This window comes from Orycteropus afer, unplaced genomic scaffold, assembly GCF_000298275.1.
Source record: "Orycteropus afer afer isolate SDZICR_OR568_19922 unplaced genomic scaffold, OryAfe1.0 scaffold00202, whole genome shotgun sequence".
Taxonomy (NCBI): domain Eukaryota; kingdom Metazoa; phylum Chordata; class Mammalia; order Tubulidentata; family Orycteropodidae; genus Orycteropus; species Orycteropus afer.
Genome location: NW_006921789.1, coordinates 168,971 through 193,273, shown reverse-complemented (window position 1 = coordinate 193,273; position 24,303 = coordinate 168,971). Strand labels below are relative to the sequence as shown.

Below are 24,303 nucleotides of genomic sequence, written 5' to 3'. Positions count from 1 at the left end.
ACTATGAGTCGGGGCTGACTCGACGGCACATAACAACAACAACAACAACATTTTGGAGGGACTTTTTTCTAGGTTAAGTAATATTTTAAAGAAATTAATTAATTATAAATTTTATCTAGAATTTTATGTAGTCCAATGACTAGACATTGATTGTCTGTTGTTCTTCTCTAATACTTATTTTATTTTGTGACATTCTTGAACTCTTTTGTGAGGAATTATTTTAAAGTTTAATATTATGACTTATTCTACAAGGGAAATTATATCATAATCTTTTAGCTCATAACAATGTACATTATTATATTTCTTCATGCTACTCTGAACATGGACATGATATTGAGGGTTGTTCTTTTCATAGAAAAAAAATTAAAAAAAATATGAAGGAAAAACAGATTTTATACAATTATATTTTTTTCTTCAGTGTTCTTGCTTCCTCTGATATATAAGAATATCTAAAAAAAAAAACACAAAATCAAATCCCCTTAATTATCAAATGTTATCAATTTTTTTTTCTTTTTCTTTCAGCTCACAGGAGAAGTGATTTTACAAATTGCCAATGAACCAGTTCTGCCTTTTAATGCCCTTGATATAGCTTTAGAAGTTCAAAACAGCCTTAAAGGTAATTTTTCTTTGAATTATAATAATTTTTATGAATGTAAAATTATTTAACTAATTTTCAACAAGAAATAGGTGAAACTATCTTACTTGTTCTGGCAATACAGTGCCATCCTTTGGCTAGAGGGTTTTCATGAGAAAGGCTGGGAAAATTTGTCCTGCTTTGTCAACAGGAATGAAGAATACTTATATGTGAGCATTAGGCAAAGTATCAGATTTTAATGGTATTCTCTCCAAGCTTCTGATATTACTAATACATTCAGTATGAAATAATATAGTCCAGGTTTGTTTCTTTTTCACTTTGCAGCTACAAGACCACCCACAAAGTTCCTTCTTTGAGATTGATTTCCTGTAGGATATGAGCCCCTTCACATCCTGCTTGATTGAGAAATATTGGCTCAGGCCTTAGATCAAGGATATCAAAGAGAAAACCAGGGGACCTATTTGCATAGTCTCTGTTTTAGTTCCTTCTTGTTCAGATATATCCCTCTCTGCAGAATTCTGATCCAACCTTAATAAACCTTTTACCTAAAAAAAAATATTTTCAATTAGACAGCTAATTTGTCATCACTAATGAAATGCTCTGGTAGCGTAGTGCCTAAGGCACTTGACTGCTAACCAGAAGGCTGGCGGTTCAAACCCACCAGCCACTCCTCGGAAGGAAGATGGGGCAATCTACTTCCGTAGTGATACTGCCTCGGAAACCTAAGGAGGGGTCTCTATGGGTCGGGTCTGACTCGACGGCACATAACAACAACAACAACAAATGAAATACAAATGGCAGTAGCTTTGTAATTAAGCAGTACTACCTTCTTCTCTTTGAGTTACACATTTTCTTATCAGATCTTTAATGTAGACATATACTTCTCAATACAAAAGCCAGTATTTTAAATATAGTACTTAAATAGTAATCATTGAAAAATGATTTATTCTGAAGAATCAAGTATTTCCAATAGCTGAAAGTTTAATACTTTTATTATTATTATTTTATTTGACTACCTGGATTACTTTTTATCCAAAGAATATTCCAACATTTTTATTTGAATGTTTCTTATGACTTTTATTGTAGTAGCTGTAAAACCATGACCTCAGGAACAATTAAGCTGCTTTGGACTATTTGCTTCCTCACTAAATGGCCTCACATTGCTCTGCTTTTTCCCTATTTATGTTAGTTTCTATATATTTTTCTACTATTGTCAGACTTCCTCTAGCCATTCTCCCTGTTTCAGTGTGGCTACCTGCAGTGATCCCATCTACTTTCCTATTTCTAAAATATTTTGGCTGAGAAATTGGGTAACTAAGCAAGTCACATTTTTCAAAATAAAACCAGAGCAGGTATAAGCAAAAGCCTAAATAGTTCTTCTATGTATAGTGAATGTTATCTTTTTCTGCAAGAATATTTCATTTTAACATTTGTTTTATTTGTTCTTTGGTTTATTTTGCTGCTATTTAGTTGTTATTTTGATGCCCTAGAAAATGCAGTTAGTACAGAAAATAATACTTCAAACTCTGAGAGAACATAGTAGGAATTCATTACTTCCATTATGTTATAGATTGAATTATATCCCTCAAAAATATGTGTTATGCATGCGATCCTCAGCCTATATGACTATGAGACCAAAAGAACCAGATGGTGCCTGGCTACCACTGTCAACCACTCAGAGGGGGATCTATATAGGAGATCCTGGGTAGAGAGGGAGAACAATGTGGAACAAAACTCAAAATCATTTGGGGAAAAAAAAAGGCAGAGGGGGGACCAGTTTTGCTGGCCTCAAAGAGCCTGGTGGAATCACTGAGATTATGGCCCCTAGCTGCCCTTCAAGTCGGGAATGGAATCCACACCTGTGGCTTCCAGCCAAACAAAAGAAAGGCATATGAGTTGAATATTTACCTGAGGTAGATACACTCCTTGGAGAGAACAATCATGGGAGAAAGAAGGGCTGCTTATGCACAGGGAGACAGCTCAGGGGGCAGGAGTGCGTGGAGGGAAGGACATAAGGAAGAGGTAACTATCGAGAAGAAGTGAGAAGGGAGCTGTTGCATTGGGGTAAATAGTGGTCAATGTCTTGAGACAAAGTGTATGTGAACTGCTATATGGAAAGTGAATTTTCTCTGTAAACTTTCACCCAAATTACAATTTAAAAAATATATATATGTTTAATACTTTTATTATAATAATATTAAATATTAACAAATATATTATTATATATTATTACATTATATACTATAGTAAATTTATTATAAATAATAAATTTATTATTATATTATATATTATAACAATAGGAGCTGTGGTAGCATAGTGGCTAAGGCACTTGACTACTAACCAGAAGGCTGGCAGTTCAAACCCACCAGCCACTCCTCGGAAGGAAGGTTGGGCAATCCTATTTCCGTAGTGATACTGCCTCGGAACCCAAGGAGCGGTCACTATGAGTCTGGCCAACTCGATGGCACCTAAGATATAACTAAAACATACTGCACAGAGATTTGTTCGTCTATAAAAATAATAACTGTCACGCACAGGAAAGAGACTCAAAAAGTATACTACAACCTAGCAAGAGCAATAAGACAAGAAAAAGAAAGATATCCAGATTGGAAAAGAAGAAGTACAGTTACGTCTATTTTCAAATGATATGTATCTATATGTAGAAAATCTGAGTTGACAGGAAAAATTTCAAAGCTAAAAGAGGAATTTACCAGTGTTTGAAGGCACAAGTTCAACAAACAAAAACCATTTGAGTTTATATAAACAAACAAGGACAAATTTGAAAGGGATATTTGGAAAACAGTTCCATTTACAGTAGTATCTAAGAGAATAAAATACTTAGGAATAACTAACCAAGGATATGAAGGATTTATATAATGAAAATTATAAAACACTGCTGGAAGAGATTAACGAAGATTTAAATAAATGGAAATATGTTCCATGTTCATGAATTAGAAGATTCGATGTTGTTAAGATGTCAGTACTACCCAAAGTGATCTCAGGCATATTTTGGAGATACTATGGGGTCAGTTTCAGACTACCGCTATAGAGTGAATATCTTAAGAAAGCAAGTCAAACAAATTTTTGGTTTCCCAGTACATATAAAACTTATGCTTACACCATGCTGTAGTCTATTAATTGTGCAATAGCATTATAAAAAAGGTTTGAAATACAGTGAGAATTACCAAAATGTGATACAGAGATATGAAGTAAGTACATGCTTCTGGGAAAATGGAGGCAATAGACATGCTATTTGCAGGGTTGCCACAGACTTTAAATTTATGAAAAAATATAATATCTACAAAGTACCATAAAGTGAAGCACAATAAAACAAGGTATGCCTGCATAGATTCAATGCAATCCCTATCAAAATTCCAGCAGCCTTCTTTAAATAAATGAAATAAAATAAAATAAAATAAAACCTCTACTTTATATGGAATGACAAGAGGCTGTAAATTGCTAAAGCAACGTGGAAAGAGAAGAACAAAAGAAGAGGACTCATACTTCCTTATTTTAAAAGAACTGCACAGCTATAGTAATCAAAACAGCTTGGTACTGGTATAGTGATAGACATATAGACGAATGGAATAGAACTGAGTGACCAGAAATAATCCCACACTTCTATAAGACCTCTGGTGGCATAGTGTCTCAGGCATTCGACTGCTAACCAGAAGGGTGTCACCAGCCACTCCTTGGAAGGAAGACTGGGCCATCTACTTCCATAGAGATACTGCCTCGGAAACCCAAAGAAGGGTCGCTATGAGTTGGAACCACATCTGTAGTCTACTGATTTTTGACAAGTATACTAAGTCCATTTGATCAGAAAGAGTCTCATCATTATATGGTGTTGGGAAAATTGGATTTCCATATGAAGAAAGATAAAAATGAATACATAACTCACACTGTACAAAAATACAGATGCAAAATGGATTAAGAACCTAAATGTAAAAACCAAAATCACAAAAATTATTAGAAGAAAATGTAGGGGCAACTCTGTTAGACCTAGCTTTTAAGTATGGATTATCTAACATGATAACAAAAGCACAAACAGCAAAAGACAAAATTTCATAAAAATTAAAACATTTGTTCATCAAAGACTAAACCAAAAAAGTGGTGAGACAAGGTACAGACTGGGAGAATATCTTAGGAAACCATATATCCAATAAGAATTTAGTAACCAAAATATATTTAAAACCTCTACAACTTAATAACAAAAAGGCAAATAACCCAATTATAAACTGGACAAAGGACTTGAATAGACATTTCATCAGAGAGGACATTCAAATGCCATCAAACACATGAAAAGATACTCAATGCCATTAGCCCTCAGAAAGATGAAAATCAAAACCACACTGAGATACCATTTCACTTCCACTAGTAAGGATAAGATAAAAAGAAAGAAAAAACAAAAGCGGAAAATAACAAATGTTGATGAGGAGGTGGGAAAATTAGAACCCTTATCCATTGCTGGTAGGAATGCAAAATGATATTGCCATTTTGAGTTCCTCAGAAATCTGAGAAATAGACTTACCATATGCCCCAGCAATTCCAAGTCTAGGAATATACTCAGAATACTTGAAAGCAGAGATTCAAACAGAAACTTGTACACCAGTGATCATCACAGCACTATTCACAATAGCTAAAAGATAGAAATAACCTAAATGCCTATCAACAGACAAATGGATAAGCAAAATGTGACACATATATACAGTGGAATATTAGCCAGTAGGAGAAACAAAGTCTTGATACATGATACGATATGGATGCCAATTACAAAATGACATCATTATAAGACCTCATTTACATAAAAATACAACAACAGCCAATGTATAGAAAGCAAAGTTTATTAGTGGTTACGAGGAACAGGAGGGAGGGAGAATAGGGAGTGTGAACAGTGATGGAAAAATTACATTAATTGAGGATAGGGTCACACAGCCAATTTTAATTACTGTCAATGAGTTGTACACTTGTAAAAAAAAGTTGAATTGGCCAAAATTTTGTGATAGATATAGTTACAATATCAACAAAAAAAAAGTAGCTGCTGAGGCTCCTATGTACAACAAATAACCTATAAAATGTAGTATCTTAGACTGGAGGAAAATGATCATGAGACATCACAGTTAATTGGCTTAATAAGATGTTTAGTGCTTCTTTTTTATCTCCCAGTTCATTATGTAGTGCCTGGAGTCTTAAAAGATTACTGGTAGCCATCCAAAGCAAAGCAATTGATCTCTGTTTATTTGAAACAACAAAGGAAAAAGAGTGTCAGGAATAGGAGGAGGCAGATTGTTCCTCCAAGAACAACTTCTTTCTTGACCATCAGAGCAGAAGAACCAGATGGTGCCTGCCTACGATTACTAAACATTTTGATCAAAGATTCTATAGACAAATTTTGATCAAAAGAGGGAAATTGTAGAACAGAATTTCAAATTCTCAAGGATTTCAAACTTTTTGGAGTCATGGAGGTTGGATGAATCCCTAAAACTGTTGAGATAGCCTTTAAAAGTTAAACCAAAAAATACCCTCTGAAATCATCTTATAGCCAAACAATAGCCTAACTTAACTAGTAAAAATGTTGGCCTCAATCCTTATACTCTTTTAAGAGCTATCTATGTGTGATAGCAGTGACAACTGCAACTTGAAATATTTGGTGGGAACCTTGTGGGGTGGTAAGTTTGTGTTGATGGGGGAGGAACAACTCAAAGAAAGAGCGTGAGGATGGTTACACATCTCCAAGAGTGTGGTCATTGTTACTGAGTTATGCCAATGTACAATGTTGAATTGGTGTATATTTTGCTGTATATTCTCAATAACTAAAACTTTTTTTTTTAAGTTTATTGCAAAATACTAACAGTTTGGAATAGAATTATAAATGATTGACAAGGAACTGAGTCAAACTTTTTTATTAGCAATTTGTATTACCCTTGTATTAAGTATAGAGTTTAGAATGTTTAGCATATTTTCATTTTAATGAGAATGATCTAGTGAAGAGGGAAATGTTGTTTATGTGAGAGAGTAAAGGTGGAATTGTTGGAGCGATGTTGATTGGACAGGGGATAGGTGGTATCTAGTGGAGGTGTGGAAGAATTTTTCTTAGGTAGTGAATTTATGAAAATGCACTTATTTCTTAATAGTGCATTTATGAAAATGTGAGAGAAGATAGAGAATATGGAAAATGGATTATTGTGCTAGTGGGAGCTCTTGACAAGTTGCTCAGGATTGGAAAAACAATATAGTGGTTATGGGGAGAGGCGGTATTGAATGAATTATGAAAATATCATGAGGTGTTTTTCTTTTTTTGGCAGCACTGAGTTTCCAGAAGAAATATTATTTGAAGTGAAATAATTCAGCATAATTCTGTGTTTATTCCACTTTTCAGCTATGATCAGGACTAGGGTTTTTCTTGGAGAGGAGAATGAATTAGATGAGACAAAGAAAACTTATACAAAGGAGCAACTATAATGATGGACCAAAGTATCTAATCTGTGTATAGAGTAAAGTGGGGATGTGAGGGGAATGAGGTTGAGTGGAAAGGAAGTAGCCTCAATAGATTCTATGTCTTGGTGAGGAAAATAATGGAGAGAAATTGAGCTGGAAAAATAATAGGTAGCAGTCAACAAGTGGAATTCTTGACAATGATAGAAAGTTTGTAGGTATTGGTGATGACAATCTCCAGGCCAGGGTATAAACATAGGAGTATGGTAGGTGGTCACTAAACGAAAAGAGATTAATGAAAGGAGAGCCAGAATATGTCTACATGGATATTGAAATTGCCGAGGATTAAGATAGATGTCATGTGGAAGAGTGATTGTGAGCTGGGAGCGAAAATATTCAAAGAATGAGGAGTGACCTATAGATGTTTAATATAAGAGGTTAGTGAGGGTTTTATAGTCAATAAAATCTTATGGAACAGTTCTACTCTGTAACACATGAGATCATCATTCGTTCTAAGTGATTTGACAGTAACGGGTTCAGTTTTCGGTTTGGTGAGGCCTTGTGATAAGAGATTAAAGAAAAAGAAGACACAAAGTATTTTTCCAGAGTCAATGCTACAAAAAGGATGTGAGAAAAGTGAGCCACTGGCTGAGACCTGCTGTAATGGAAACAATAGCTTTAGAGGAAAGGCAGGTTTCAACTAGATCAAGAAGGTAAATACAATATTCTGATGATAGCCCAGTTAATAAATCTTTCTTTAACTGTTTCTTATATCTAAAAGCATGTCATCACGGGGGGGGGGGGGGCGGGAAGCATCATTCTACAAAGATTTGACAGTCATTCCAGACACTGTGTTTAAGTGTCTTAGGTTCTCAGTTTGATGAGCCGAGAGCACCTTGGTTTCTTGTTGTTTCATCAGGCTGCTGCTGCTATAGGTGAAGACCCTTTTTTCTTTTTTCTTTTTGACTGTTACTTATTTTTGTATTTTGTTTTCTTTTGATGTGTAGCCCTGTCACAATCACTCTGCAAGATGTGACCAGACTTGATATGTACTATGTTAAAAACAAAATACAGCCAAACAAAACAAAAGGAAAAAAAAAAGTTTCTTTTACCACAGCTGGAATATAAATATTTGATCAAAGTGATACGATATTTTAACTTCAAACTATATGCTTTTCCATTTCAGTCACCATGATTCAAAATTATTTGCTGTGCATTATGATCAAAGATTATTCAAAAGTTTGCTAAATTGAGAGTAATTTAGTGTAGTTCCTCTATTTTCACTACATTGGTTATAATGTTATTTCTAAAATAGACTTTCTTAATGTGCTAACGTGTGAATAATGAAAAACGCATAGCAACATCTAACTACATATTTCAATTTCCATTTTTCCTACAATGCAAGATGATTTTATTAGCTAGAGTTCTTGTGCCATGTTAAATGAAACAAGTAATTTTACTGCTTAATATAAGCTTAAATTATTGATATGTTTTCTAATTTTCCTAAGATAGTTAACAATGATTAGTCTTAAGTTCTCAATTACAGTTAAAAAAAAAAATGACCTTCAGGGCTGAACTATAAAATACTGTTTCTCCTTAGTGCAAACAGTATAAGTATGAAGGTCTCTGAAACCCAATTGCATTTTCAACAGTGTAATTTTTACTCCTTGACAACTGGCCATCTTGTTTATTTATTACACTAGTTTACAGTAGCAGCAGACCATTCTCTACCTTTCTCAGAACCACTACAAAGTAGGATAATTTACCAGTGAATAATTTATTTGAGCTGATTTATTAGATGGCTCTTGAAAACTCATTTTGACTGAGTGACCTTGGCTCTTAATATTTGGCCAATGCCAAACACATAATAGTTAGAGAACGAATATTTGTGTGCAGTGTATGGGGATAATGCATCTGATTACTGATATACTTGAGATGTATTTGTGACAAATAAAAGTATGTCAAAAAATAGACATACAAGGCAATGGTACTAGTTTGTGGTGGTGGAGGCAGACATTAAGGATGAATAAAGTACCCACCACATCCTTGAACCTGGAAACTGCCTAAGGCATGAATGCTTAATAAACTACTCAATTTACTGTTTCAGACTTTATCTACTTCTTAATGTATAAAACAACACTTTAAAATAATTAAACTATATAATTATCATGGTTTTTAATTTAATACCTGCTATTTTTCTTTCTGGGAGCTCTGGTGGTGTAGTGCCTAAGGCATTTGACTGCTAACCAGGAGCCTGGTGGTTAAAATCCACCAGCCACTCCTCAGAAGGAAGGTTGGACAATCTACTTCCTTTTTTGTATACTGTCTCAGAAACCCAAGGAGGGGTCGCTATGAGTCAGATCTGACTCTATGGCAGTGAATATTTTTCTTTCTCAGAATTATGGATGTTAATTATTGAGCACTATTGTAAAAACGAAATGACCAAATAAAGTAAAAGTCATTTTCATTTGATCTATGTACACATTTATTTAGTGCAAGCCAGAAAACATAATTTTAAACTGTGTGGCTTGTTGCCACCTCTTGATTGTCTCACTACATGTAAAATGGTTGTTGGCAGCATTTCTTTCTGTTATTTGAATAACGGACAATGCTAATTAGATCTGAGGGTTTTTTTTTTTTAATTATTTTTTTATTCTCTCTGATCATTCATTAGCATTGATCACTTCATCTTAGAAGAAAGGATATAGTGTTTCAAGGTGGTGATGCCAGTAAGACAAGCACTGTATGTCCTGTTGGATTTGTACTTTCATAGTCTGAAGTGTCACTCTGATTCATTTCTATAATGACAAGTGATTGAAATCCATCTTTTTTTTTTTTTCCTTCAGCATAATATAAGGTGAATTTTCCAATTGGCAAAATTAAATTAGGTGTTATATAAATTGCATAGTTCTAGTTTTCAGCTCATCTGTGCCAATCTTGGCTTGAATCACCACCAATTCTGCCTCTGAATTCTCAAAACTCTCACTGCTGTCAAGTCAATCCTGACTCATAGTGACCCCTCCTTGGGTTTCCAAGGCAGTATCTCTACTTCAGCAAATTGTCCAATCTTCCTTCTGAGGAGTAGCTGGTGGGTTTGAACCACTAACCTTCTGGTTAGCAGTCAAATGCCATAGGCACTACCTATAGATGATGAAACTAGTTTATTAAGCATCAATACAGTGGCTTGCTATCTTATGCCTCAGTCTATGAAGTCAGACAGAGTGGTTAAGACTCAAAAATTTCAAAGAAAGGTTTTGTCCCCATTGAAATATGGAGTCATGCAAGGCTTTCTAGGGGTTTGACCAGAACTGGTGTTTCTGGAACTGGCTTTGCTGTGTAATAAGGATTTATGCTCAAAAGCATTCTGAAAGGTTCTTCACCTGTTCAAATTGGAAGAGAGATTTATAAGAGATTGTCCATCCATTGGGTGCAAAGTCACAAAAATATATTCAGTTTTAATCCCCATTAAATTCTTCTATGGATTCTGACTACGTAAATATATTAGAAGTATATTTCTGTTATTGATATATCATACCTCATTCAAAAAAGATTTGAGGCAACTGGGCCTGTAATAAAATCTGATTGCCTCTACATTCTCAGTGTTTGTTTCCTGAAACTAGTTGTTCCTCTTCCCCTACTTCTTTTTAAACTCATATTTTTATCACATAATGTTCCTTAGTTATTATTCTAAGTATCTTGTCCCTTTTGTAGTGCTTAGAATTATAATTATACTTTCTCTTCTTTGTTTATCTCCTGTCTCCCATTTGTTGCTTTTCTTATAGCTTTCCTTTGTGATCATTTTCTTCACTATTCTGAGCACTTCATTCAAATTCTTTTGAAGTTTTTTTTTTTTTTTTCAGTACTTGGATTTTATATATGACACCATATTAAATGAAATACATCTGTCACTTTTTGTCATTTTTCCTACTCTTCCATTATAGGAATGACCTATTGTATTTTCCCCAATTACATATTTAAGATAAGTGTCCATGACAGTATACTACCGCAATCCCTTATAACATAAACATTACCTCATTTACAATAGCTTTAAGTTTTTTGTAAGAGATTTTTAGTCTAGGCTCATAATAGAACAAAAATATGCTTGTCTTCATTTTGATATAATTTATTTAAACTTTATTTTTCTTTTCAGTTTTCTGATTTAACCAATGCATAATTAAATTTCCCTCTGTTATAAAATATACAACTCCATCATTGTACCTCAGGAGGAGAGGGATAAGAATAAACAACACTGAATTTAATTCATTGAAGAAAATTTTGGTGCACTTTTCCAAAATAATCAGTAGCCAGGTTATAGAATCACAAATATAGCACAGTTGCAGGATCTGTGGGACATAAAAAAGAGCCTACAGTTCAGTTCTTGCACCAGACAGATAGCCCAGACACTCTTGGAAGAACCCATTCCATATGATGTGTTGAAAATCTTACTAGATCTTTATCTGTGGCACACTGGTTAAAGCATTCTACTATTAACCAGATTGTCAGCAATTTGAACCCAGCAGCTGCTCAGTGGGAGAAAGATGAGGCATTCTCACCTTACAACCTAGGAAACCCTTGGAGCAGCTCTAGTAAGGTCACTATGAGTCAGAATCCACTCAATGGAAGTGGGTTTGGATTTCTGGTTTTGGCTACCTTGATCATTAAATAAGCTTGCAATCCAGGGATGTGCTACCTATTAAAAAAAAAAAAGTGGCCAGCCCAATTCTTCTAAACATGGCACTTTGGCATCTTTGCAAAAATAATTTCTGTTGTATTTCATTTAGCCATAATCATCCATCATCTTCTTGGCATATTGCATCTTTAAATAATATCCTTTTATCTATATATTATAAAACCAATGTTAGGTTATTTGAGTCTATCATGCACTGACTTCCACAATCTTTCTCTACCTGCATTTTTGTTTGTTTAACATCTTTAAATAACCAGGTGAGATGATTCATAGTGATTCATACTAAAACAGGCAGCGTGAAGAATAGAAAATGTAGGATAATAAAGGACTGAGTTTCTGTTGGATAAAATAAGATTGGCAATTTCTTTTCTTCTTAGTGATGCCACAAGATATTTTTAAGATATAGCATACATTTTTCAATAAAATAATAGTAATAATCTTTTCTGCTTTTAGCCACTGTATTATGCACAACATAAATCAAAAATACTTTTTCTTGTCAGTGAAGTCTAAGCTTGATTGTACAATTGTTAACACATTTGAAACTGTGATAAGCTCATCCATAGGAGAATAGGCTCCGTGAAGTACTATTAAAGAAAAAGGCTATGTTTATTTGATATAAAAATGTAGTTTTAGAGTGTGACCAGTACATTTCACTCTTAATTTAAAATGAAATTTAGTGGGTCTTTAAAAATACAGCCACAAAGTAGAAAAATGGAAACAAACTAAAACATAAAACTTTTTTGAGTGTTAACCTCCAGAGTGGGGCCATAGTAGAATCACTTTGAAAAAATATGACAGTTATAATGTGTCCAGGAGGTTGCAGAGCAGACTTAATACACAAGGCTTCATGTCAAATTGAAACTCATCAAGTTATGAAATGCCTCAGGATACAAGATACTTTGTGAAGGTTTCAGGTCTCAACAGAGTAAAGCATGTGTAGATTTAGTTCTGTCATTACTGGTATTACCCAGAAGTCTAGAGGCCGATACTGGATAGAATATGTATTGAGGCCTTTGAGCTTCTGATTCATAGTTGGGAGGTTTCTTTCCTTGCTTTTGTTTTCATTTTATTGTCCATATCAAGAATCTCATGTGGAATATGATTTCTGTGAATCACCTTGGCACATTAGGGGTTTCTTCAGAAAGCTCAATTACTGTACTAAATGCCTGTGAAATTTTCCTCTAGTCACATGAGCTGAAATGGGATTCTAGATTACAGAAGCTGAGCATGGGGTTTATTTTTGTTTGTTTGTTTGTTTTCTTGTATTATTCAAGTTTATACATTTAACAAGTGATACGTTCAGGGCTTATATCTAGGTCTGTCAAATTCCAAAACTCCTGTCTTTCCACTATCCCACACTGTCACATGCACTGCCTTGAAGGGAAGTCACACCAGGGAGATCGTTGGCTGAGTGCAGGAGATTGCTTGAGCAGTAGGGATATATTCTCTCAAGTATATCCTAGACCATTTCCTCAATTGACCTTTCTAGATCTCAATATCCATTGACAAGAGAGCTAATGACCCTTTCTCCATCTCTTCTTCCCTCCATCTCTCCTCTTTCCTCCCTTTCTTTTTACTTTCATCCCTTTCTCCTTCCCTTCCTTTCCTTTCTTTTTTTTTCATTCCTCCCTTCCCCCTTTCCTTCCTTCCTTCTTCCTAATCTTCAGTTACTATTGATATTGTTTACAATATCTTTCTATGTCCTTTCTATAAGCCAGAAAATGGAAGTATTGATGATAGAGTTAGATTAATCCTCTGGAGGGGTGAGGACAAATGAGAAGAGGAAGAAAACATTAGTCAATATTTATAGATGAAACATCCTCCACCAACTGCTTGAAGGCAGATAAAGTCTCAGAAATTTCCAAAGCTCATTTGAGATGCCCTTAATTACTGGTATATTTCATCATCTTTTTCTCAATATTCACTTCTTCCCTGGGTTTTACTCAGAACATTTTTATGTATAATGATATCTTCAGTCATCGTTACGAACTCTCACTTCATTTGACACTATTTATTGCTAGCTTAAGTGTATTATATACATTTTTAACTAGATCAGGAACTTACTAAAGATTAAATCTTGGATGTCTTTACCTCTCTGGTAGTACTTTCAGAACAACACATAAAATAAGACTCAATAAATACTTACTAAATAAATGTATGCTATTTTGAAGTGAAAGGAAAAAAACAAATACAAACTGTTTCTGTTGGAAATTTAGGACTACATTTCAATTATCCGTTGAATAATAGCAAGATAATTCCCATAGCAGTCTCAATTATTTTGTATTATATTAAGGATTATTTTCAATGTTTTATGACATATCAGTATTCTACCATTCTATAAAAGCTTATTAATGGTTGCTTTTTTACCAGGAGCAAAGAAATAAAAGAATCATCTTTAAAGGTTGGCTATTTCATTCCCTTACCTTTTATATTACTCCTTTCCTGTTATTCAGTGCTTTGAGTTACCAGCCTATAGATAGACTCCAAGTTCAAAGGCACTGCAGTATAAAATTGGGAATTATTAAAGTGTATATGGGTAAGAGAGTGATATAGGCGTAGAGCAAAGATTGGGAAAAATAATAAGAACTGAAATGAAATAATCAGTTCAGCTCTTATGGTAGTTTTTGCATGCCTTTTAAAAATAGGTTGGTAGTAACTTTACTTTCTGTACTTTAACAGTTATAACTTACATTCATATAATGCTTTTTTAAGCTTAAAAAATGAAATTGTCACTTTCTCTATTTTATCAAAAGAACTTGAAGGACAGAATATTAAAAGATTTATTCAAGACAACATTCATACCAATTAAGTAGACCAGGCTCATATCTATCTGCTTTTCAATATACAGTATTTAGTCTTTTGAGTTCATGTATATAAATTACAGACATTTGTTTAATCCTCTCCGAGACAAATTTCTTGTGCCCAGTTCACTTTGTTTGGTCAAATAGACTTATTACTTTTAAACCTAAGCTGTAAAGAACCTCATTTAGTCCTCTCAGACTTTCATTGTGTCATAATAAAGTTCTGTATATTTTTAGTTTTTATGAGTCATTAGAAGGGCCTATTTTAATATAATTTAGATTATGATTACTCAAAAATGGGCTATTTTTGTTTTTTCTTTTCCCTTGCCACTCTGACTGATTTTGAACAAGAAAGCAAAGGAAATAATATTTGTGGATGTATGGAGCTCTGGTAGCATAGTGCCTAAGGCACTTGACTGCTCACCAGAAGGCTGGCGGTTCAAACCCACCAGCCACTCCTCGGAAGGAAGATGGGGCAATCTACTTCTGTAGTGATACTGCTTCAGAAACCCAAGAAGGGGTCGCTATGGGGCCGACTTGATGGCACATAACAACAACAACAACAACATGCTCATTATGCAGCAAACATCTTTCTGAGTGGTTGTGTACATTTTTTAATATGTAGTATACCTCAAGTAATACATTATCTTATGCAACATTCACTAAACAAAATATTAATAAATAACTACAACATTGTACTAGGATATGGAGATACAAAGAGGGATGAGACATATTTTCTGATCTTGGGGGATCCTTTCCAATCAAGGAGAGGAGAGAGATACATGGTAGTCAAACAAGGATAAAAATATTACAGATGTTATGCTATGATAGAAGTAAATAATTTAATCATTTACACATTAAATGTTGGGCACAGTTTTAGGTGCTAAGGACATTGAAATGAACAAAACAGATATAAATCACCTTCATTACAGGCTTTCTAGTAGAAGGCTTAAGGAGCATAAAAGCGAAAAGGATCCATAATTTGACATCTCAGCACTTACATGGAAAAGTGGCATGCACGGGTCTTATTTAAAGGGACAAACAAGCTCTAATTGGTACAGAAATGGCTACCAGGAATCTTTGTAGTATCAGTTATATATATATATATATATATATAGTTAATATCAAGATAATTTCCATAAGCAGTTTCAATTATTTTGTATTATAATAAGGTTGGCTGTTGAAAGTAAAGCTACTTTCAATTTATAAACTCATACCCCTGAAATAATGTGTAGAGTATGTTGTGGGTGGCAGGATTCCACCATCAGGGTCCTTACTGGAACTGTTGTTGTTGTTGTTACTTGCCGTTGAGTCAGCCCCGACTCATAGCGACCCCTCCTTGGGTTTCCGAGACAGTATCACTACAGAAGTAGATTGCCCCATCTTCCTTCTGAGGAGTGGCTGGTGGGTTTGAACCGCCAGCCTTCTGGTTAGCAGTCAAGTGCCTTAGGCACTATGCTACCAGAGCTCCTAAAACTGTCAATTCTCTGCTTCTGCACTGCCATGAAACATAAATTTATTTAAAGCTAAATAAGGTAGAAAGGTGCAATTTGTCCTATTTCATTTGGGTAATGTCTTCAATTCTACAGTGCACAGTTAGACCAGAGCAGATGTTTCTTCTTTAAGTGGCAGACTCAGTGATGTTGGACATATATATATATGTTCACTCTTTCAATTCCTGAGTAATCTAAAGATATATTACATCTTATTATTTTCTAGTACAAAGATGTATAAAATCATCATATATTAACTTTGATGAGCCATCATAATTTAATATAAATCATATCTTCATAAAATTTCATTGGTAAGATAGTTGGCAGGCTAGATTTTCTAAATGAGCAAAAATACTTCCTCTTGAAACCTCAAATATTATTGTGAAATCAAATAAGAAAAGTGTGAAGGCTACATTGAAATCATCAAAATGCAAAACCTTACGAACTCTTAGAATTGAGAGTATTCATATTGTTAATGTCAATGAAGAAGGAGCTTTATATTACTTCCAGTATTATTTCATCTTCTGTATTTTTTAGCTAGATTTGTTAAACATAAAATTAGCAAAAAACGTTATGTTCTCTGAGAACACTCATATGAATCTTTTTGTAGATCTCATTAATCACTTGACTCTTTTCATAGCCATCTGTTGGAAATTGATTTTTTTTCCAGACATACTTTATTGAATCTGTTTTGTTTATTGAGCCCAAAATTATTGACTGTCAGCACTATGTGCTGTAATAGTGACATAGTATAGGCATCTGACCTCCTCTAACTTCACAAGGGGGTAGGAGGATCAAGATCAATAGCACAGGTCTAATTCCTATGAGGTGGAGGTCAAACATGCCTCCATCCTCCAAACTTTTTACCAATTCTGACACCAACGGTTCTTCTCACTCTCTACTTCTCTACTGCAATGGTTATGCAGAATTCATAGACCCTACTCACAGTTATGGGGTTTAGTAGAGAAATAAGTGGTTACAATTTTTGGCCAGGAATGCTCAGGACACATTTCTTTGATCAAGACAGCCTCTTCTCAGCTGTGCCATAATCAGGCCTGGCTTTGGCCCTCAGCCTCTGCACCTGGCCTCTGTCCTACTTGGGCAGGTGTTACACTGTTAGCTCTGCTAAGTGTCCAGAAGCACCCCTCCCTGCTACTAAGCCTCGGCCCTAAGGCACTCAGCTCTAGCTCCCTCAGTCCACAAACCTAGCTCACCAAGTCTCCAGAGGCACCAAACTCTGCCAGCAAACCTCCAGGCTGAGGACATTCAGCTTTCTCGTTCCGTGGATAGGAAAGTCCACCACACCTTCTGCTCTTTGCCTCCTGGCAGTCTCATTATTCTGCTGCCATCTTTTCTTTTCCACTGCTTTTCACTGTTGGTGGTATTACAACTCTCTCTTTTTCTCTCTCTCTCTGTTTCCTGATTGGTGGTTCAAACCCACTCACCACTCTGCCAGGAAAAAAAAAAAAAATAGCGACCTGCTCCTGCAAAGATTTAGGCTTAGGAAACCATATACAGCAGCTCTACTCTGTCCCATTGTCTTGCTATGAGTCAGAATCCACAGCATGAAACACAACAACTAATTCTATGACAAGCAGATTTGATGTATCAGGACTACTTCTAACCTAATTTTATTTTCTTAGCCTATCACCCTTCTTTGGTAGGAAGGCTGGGCAATCTACTTCCATAGTGATATTGCCTCAGAAACCAAAGGAGGGGTCGCTATGAGTTGAAGCCGACTGAACGGCAGTGAGTTTGGTTTGGTTTTGGTATCATCCTTCTACCAAGAACTAAACCAAACCCATTGCCATCCAGTCTATTCCAACTCATAGTGACCTGCACTAGGTTTCCAAGGCTGTAAACATTTATGGAAGTAGATTGCCTTATCTTCCTTCTGTGGAATAGCTGTTGGGTTTGAACCACTGACCTTCTGATTAGTAACCAAATATCTTACCCCCTACACCAATAGAGCTCCTTTCCCCCTTCTACAGTGGTTCTTAAACTTTAAAATGTATAATCTAATGAACTTATTTTAATGGAGATTCCTGGACTTTATCATTAGAGAGATATACCTAGTCTGGGAATGTGCATTTTCACAAAGACTAGCTATATGGAATCTGGTAATCTTTGGATTCAATTGGACATTTGTGTGTGTGTGTGTGTGTGTGTGTGATTTTTTTTCTTTTCTCCAGGATTTCCTATAGCTCCTAGTGAATGTGCCAGGAAGCCTAACACTCTTTTGTCCTTCTATATGCCTGAGTTAAATAAACAACAACAAGCATTCTGACTTAATAAGGAGAGACTTTATTAACAGAGATTATTGCAAGTTGGGAGTACTATTTCAGAAGGAAGAGGAGTCTTTTGCAATAGGGAAAACAGCTCTGACCATAAGATTAGCAAGATAATTAGGCAAATTTTTTTCTTTAATAGAGAGCACTGTGAACAAGGCCAGAAAGAACCGAGTGTGAGGCAGTGGTATAAAGAGGTGGTGTGATTGGAAAGTAAGTCAGAGAATGCTTTATGCTGAGACCAGCCTATCCTCCAGGGGATCCCTTAGGTGGCATTGTTTGTTGGGTTAAGCTGAGAGTTTGCCAAAGTTTAAGGACTTAGGAAAGGAGAGAGACCTAATCTAATTTTAATTAACAAACATCTTCTCTGATTGATCAGTGGGGACAAACAGTTCCAGAAATAATTATTGGTAATTTTATGACAGACAGATTTTATGCATCAGAAATACATCTAGTACTAGTTTTAATTTTGGAAGGTCTGTGTCTGCCTTTTCACAGATAAACAAAGAGGCATTCATGAGTCTTAGTTAAATGGAAGGTTGGATTTTTGCAATAAACCATTTTCTGCAACCCAAAATATGAGAAGATTTCTTTACCATGTCTGTTTTCCAGAGACACAGAGTTTTGGTAAAACTCAGCTATGCAAACTTTCTCAATCCCACCCACTCATGACTGTCAATTTAGATTTAGTTGATCCATGCTCATTTATTATCTTCACATGAAGTAACCATATGACCTTGATATGTCAGTTTACCTGTCTCCTGAGAATGATGTCACTAAATTTTGCCTCACACAAAGACAGACTCTAGTGTAGAGGTATCTGGAAGAAAATGATGAGGCAATGCCCCTCTTATAGACTGACAGAAGAATGTTTTTTTAACCATAGTCTCAAACTATATCAGCTTGGAACTGCTTATCTGAAGGAAAATGCATTGCAAGAATTAATTGCTTAATTTAAAAAAAATGTTATAATCAATGTTACTATTAAACCAAATTATTATGTGCATTTTATAAATGAGCACACTGAACCTCAATAACTTGTCCACCATCACGCACTGCTAAGTAGGTGGTGGAGCTGGAATTTGAACTCAGGTGATCTCTCTCCAAGGTTCAGTGGACTTATCCACTGTACTAATACTGCCTTTCTCTTAGTCAAAGCACTGTCCTTTTGCAACCATAATTTATATACAATGACATCCAGTATGTTACACGAATGAAAAAGAAATAACAGCAGACAAGTAAAATTATTTCAAAATAAAACAGGACAATGCATAGGATAGTTTTCAGTGTTTCTCAAATCAAAGATCTCTACGTCTCCTCACTTATCACCTATCTCATTTTCTGACATTTCATATTTATGAAAACAGTAAAAAATCTCCTATTTTGCACATTAACAATGTATGTACGGCATTAACAAATGCTGAGGTGCAAGGTAAAAATAAGGTTATGTATCAACTTGGCTGAGCAATGATTCTCAGTGGCTTGACAGTTAAGTTATGAAGTAATCTGGCAGTTATGTAATAATGAAATTTGGCAGTTATGAAATGATAAAATTTGACAGTTATGTAGCAAAGTGATTTGGAAGTTATATAATGATGTATTCATCCTCCATTTTGTGGTGATATGTTTATCCTCCATTTTAGCCTAGTGCCAATTTTCACATAACAACCTGGTCTTTGGAACCTAACTATGTTGATAAGTGAAGAGAGAGTGTATTTCAACTTCACATTATAGGGAATTTCTATTTAAGGAAAAAAAGCTCAGTATGCATGATGGCAATATAACGCATGTCTTATATTCTCAGAAGAGAAGATAGTAGTTCCTCATGTATGTGTCTGTGTATGTGTGTGTATACATTCACTTTTTTCCCTGAAATCAAGGATACTCCATGGTACAGATGAATTTTTGTATCAGAAAGGGCAGCCTTCTAATTCTGGCCTATGGTTTCCTTGACAGATGATCTGAGCCAATTTACTTACCTTAATTAATCTTCAGCTTCTATGAAATGGGCATGACAATACAAGGCTGGGTGAATATTAAATGAGGTACTTATGTAAACTGTTTAACACAGTGCTTGAAACATAGCAGTCTCACTATAACCAGTGCCTATTTACCACTGTTATTATTATTACAGAAAATTTAATAGAATATAAAAACATGTTCAGATAGAATAATTTTAGCTGAATGAATAAATGGTCAAAGTTTATTTGATATAGAATCTTCATTTTAACAAACGTTATTCAAATATGTAAACCCTGTTTTTTCTAAGTAACAAACAGAAGAGAACTGCCAATGACAACATCTCTGTCTTCAATGCTCTGTCAGGTTTGTTCCCATGGTTCTACCATAGAGGTATGATTGCAAAATAGTTATTTTGTTCCTTTGTCTCTTCAGAAATGGCTCATTTATCTTTACCAGGTAATCAACTCAGCACTCAACTGCTAGCCATGGCATCACGCCTGCGGGAGAGCGTGGAACTCTTTCAGTCAGATGAGATGCGTCCTGCTAATGATCCCAAGGAGCGAGCTCCCATCCGCATCCGAATGCTGAATGATGTTCTCCAAGACATGGAAAAAAGCTTCCTGGTGAGGCAGGTGCCACCAGGTTTTTATCGGTAGGATATGAGTTTCAAAATTTACATTTTATTATTCCTCAATTGAATTGTTGATGTTTCATTTTCAGAATATATATATAACATATAATATATATAATATATAAAATTATATATATATATATATAACCATAATGTTATTTAAAAAGAAAGTGAGAATTTAAAGCTGCATAGATATAGAATAAAGGAAACTTGATTTATCTGTTGCATCTAGAACATTTCTAAGATTTTTATTTTATATTAAGGTTAGTATCAGTCAAACATGATATGGCTACTGAAAAAAACAGGTGCAATTACAGGTTGCATTGAGAGAAATACATTATCTAGAAAGGATAAGATCAATCCATGCTGTTCTCTCTTACTAAGATCAAGCTACAGCATTCTGTTTAATTATACACTCCATGTATGAGTTCAATAAATTCAATATTCAGGAGAGAGTAGTATTTATATGGAATTCAAAACAAGTAAGGGGTTAGGAATATTTAGTTGGGAGAGTCATAATATTTCTGAAAACTTTTTTTTTTTTTATGATTTCACAATGAAGAGGAATTAAATTTGAGCTCTTAGAAGATGAGACCAATACAATATGGTTTTATTTTTGAGGTTCCTGAAGTAGAGAAAAGTAAAAGAGAAAATGTATGTTGTACCATAGTTTAAATGATTTATTTAACTGATTCTTCAACAAAATACACAAATATATATATCCAAGTATATATATATATATATATATATATATACTTGTATAATATATACAAGTGTAATATGTGTGCATCATAATTTAATGTATATCTATGTGTGTATGTTCAGTGTGTGTGTGTACGCGGATCCTTACAGTAGATCCTCATTATTTGCAAATCCTGAATTTGCGTATCTATCTGTTGTTGTTGTTGTTGTTGTTATGTGCCATCGAGTCAGACCCTACTCATAGCATCCCCTCCTTGGGTTTCTGAGGCAGTATCACTACGGAAATAGATTGCCCCATCTTCCTTCCAAGGAGAGGCTGGTGGGTTTGAACCTCCAGCCTTCTGGTTAGCAGTCAAGTGCCTTAGCCACTATGCTACCAGAGCTCCCATAGCTACCTAGTTGTTAAAATTTATTTGTTACCACATAATCAATACAGCACTTTTACAGTCATTTGTGGAGATATGCAGAGTAGGAGATTATTGGAGTGGTCCAATGGGCACGCTCCCAGCTTAGATAAAACAAGGGAATACTCTGCCTTCTTGTTTCAGCTCTCATACTGTAAACAAATATACTTTTCACAGTATTGTTAATGTCATGTTTTACACATTTTTGTGCTTTTTTTTTCCAATTTCGCTGTTTGAAATGACCTTAAAGTGCTGAAGTACTGTCTAGTGTTCCTAGGTGTAAGAAAGCTGTGATGTGCCTTATGAAGAAAATACATTACTAGATAAGCTCCATGCAGGCACGTGGCATAGTGGTATTAGCTCAATGTTAATGTAATGACAGCATAGACTAAATAAGGGGTCTCTAAACAAACATAGGGAGCTCTGGTAGCATAGTGGCTAAGGCACTTGACTACTAACCAGAAGACTGGCGGTTCAAACCCACCAGCCACTGCTCGGAAGGAAGATGGGGCAATCTATTTCCATAGTGATACTGCCTCGGAAACCCAAGGAGGGGTCGCTGTGAGTCAGGTCTGACTTGATGGCACATAACAACAACAATAATAAACAAACATAAATAAAACAAAGCTACATATTGATCGATTGACAAAATATTGTGACCAATGTCTCACAGGAACTTATTCTTGTATTTCTCCTAGAAGCAATGGTTCATTATTTACTAATTCAGTGTTCACAGTACCTTTATAGAACAGCTACATAAAGGAGCTCTGGTAGTATAATGCCTAAGGCATTTGACTGCTAACCAGAAGGCTGGCGGTTCAAACCCACCAGCTGCTCCTTGGAAGGATAGCTGCTCCTTGGTAGTGATACCTCCTCAGAAACCCAAGGAGGGGTTGTTATGAGTCAGATCTGACTCGATGGCAGTGAGTTTGTTTTCTTTGTGTTTACATGAATAATGGGAATCAACTGTATATAGATTGTATTACTATGTACTAAAGACATCTAAATTTAAAATGCTTTATGAATGACAGTTCTTAGCCAAATAGTCTTCCTGCCTCATTCTTCCCCCCAGGTCCTCTTTGCCCTGCATTTCCTCTCTCCATGTTGTATATGACCAAAGGATACAACTAGAACTAAAGATTTGGAGAAACAGCAATACACATCTTAATTGTGTATCAGAAAAAGTTCTTAGCAAGCAGTGTCCTTTAAAGTCTGAATATGATGCTTGTATAGAATGGTAAAGTTTGCATCACTACAGGTATTTAAAGATAAATTAGGTAACACTAATCATCATCTAAATATTTAGACTAGATGAAGTTTAGTCAAGTTTAAAGTGCGTTTTAACACCAAAATTCTGTGTGTTACGGCAAATTACTTAATGTCTCAGTATCTTAAGTTCTACATCTAAAATATAAAATGATGGAATGAAACCTTTTCATAATAAAATGCATTTGTTCCTCCTTGCATTTGGTGATTTTTCTTTATGATCTTATACTCAAATTTAAATTCCTTATTTTATATTATTCCTCCTAACACTGGAACCCTATATCATAGGACTTTGGAAAATATTTATGCATTCCATCAAATATTCAAATATAAGGCAACTAGTAGCTATGTAAACCCCTTTAAACACCAGAGATACAGCAATCGCCTATTGGTTTAAAAATAAAACAACAATAAAAAAATTACCTTGTCTTCATGAGGTTTATTCTAGTAATGGAGGTGAGGAGACAGACGACTACCAAAATTAAGTAATTAAGTAAAATGCATTGAATGGTAGACGTGATAAGTGCTAAAGAGAAGAGTCAAGCTGCGTAATTAAATCTAGTATTATATACTCCTTACTAGAGGTATCTATATTTAAGGAAGAAAATTATGAAATCTAATTCCATTTCATCCATTTATATTTCATGAAAAATTCTTAAATTCATAAAAATGATTTATTCAAAATATAGTTTCATGTATTATAATTTAGTCAATTATTTTTCCCTTTGTATTTCTTAGTATTTCCAGTAGATATCAGAAGACCTCTTTATGGCTTCAGTTATGCATCTAATAGGGTTTTTTTTTCCCCACATTTAAAAGGGTTTTGTTTATTTGTTTTGTTTTTACATTTTCTTTTTTTTTTTTTAATGATATCCCAAGAAACACATTTTGGAGAATGTTGTGTTTTTCTGTTTGATCTATCTCTTCAAATAGCTGACTTAGCTCTGAATGACTTTTGTGTGTTTATGTGTGTGTGTGTAGGAGAGAATGTAAAAACATTTGTTTATCAATAGTATTTAATATTTATACTTGTTGTTGT

General features: G+C 34.8%; 1 protein-coding gene across 1 annotated transcript in view; it reads left to right on the top strand.

Annotated features, from left to right (window-relative positions):
- The window catches only part of NAALADL2 (N-acetylated alpha-linked acidic dipeptidase like 2), a 1,092,303-nt gene that overhangs the window by 1,017,714 nt on the left and 50,286 nt on the right, over positions 1-24,303 (top strand). Inside the window, exons 12-13 of the mRNA XM_007948094.2 lie at positions 523-616; positions 20,718-20,913. Of these exons, the coding sequence (XP_007946285.2) occupies positions 523-616; positions 20,718-20,913 (290 nt within the window). The remainder of the gene's footprint in view (positions 1-522; positions 617-20,717; positions 20,914-24,303) is intronic.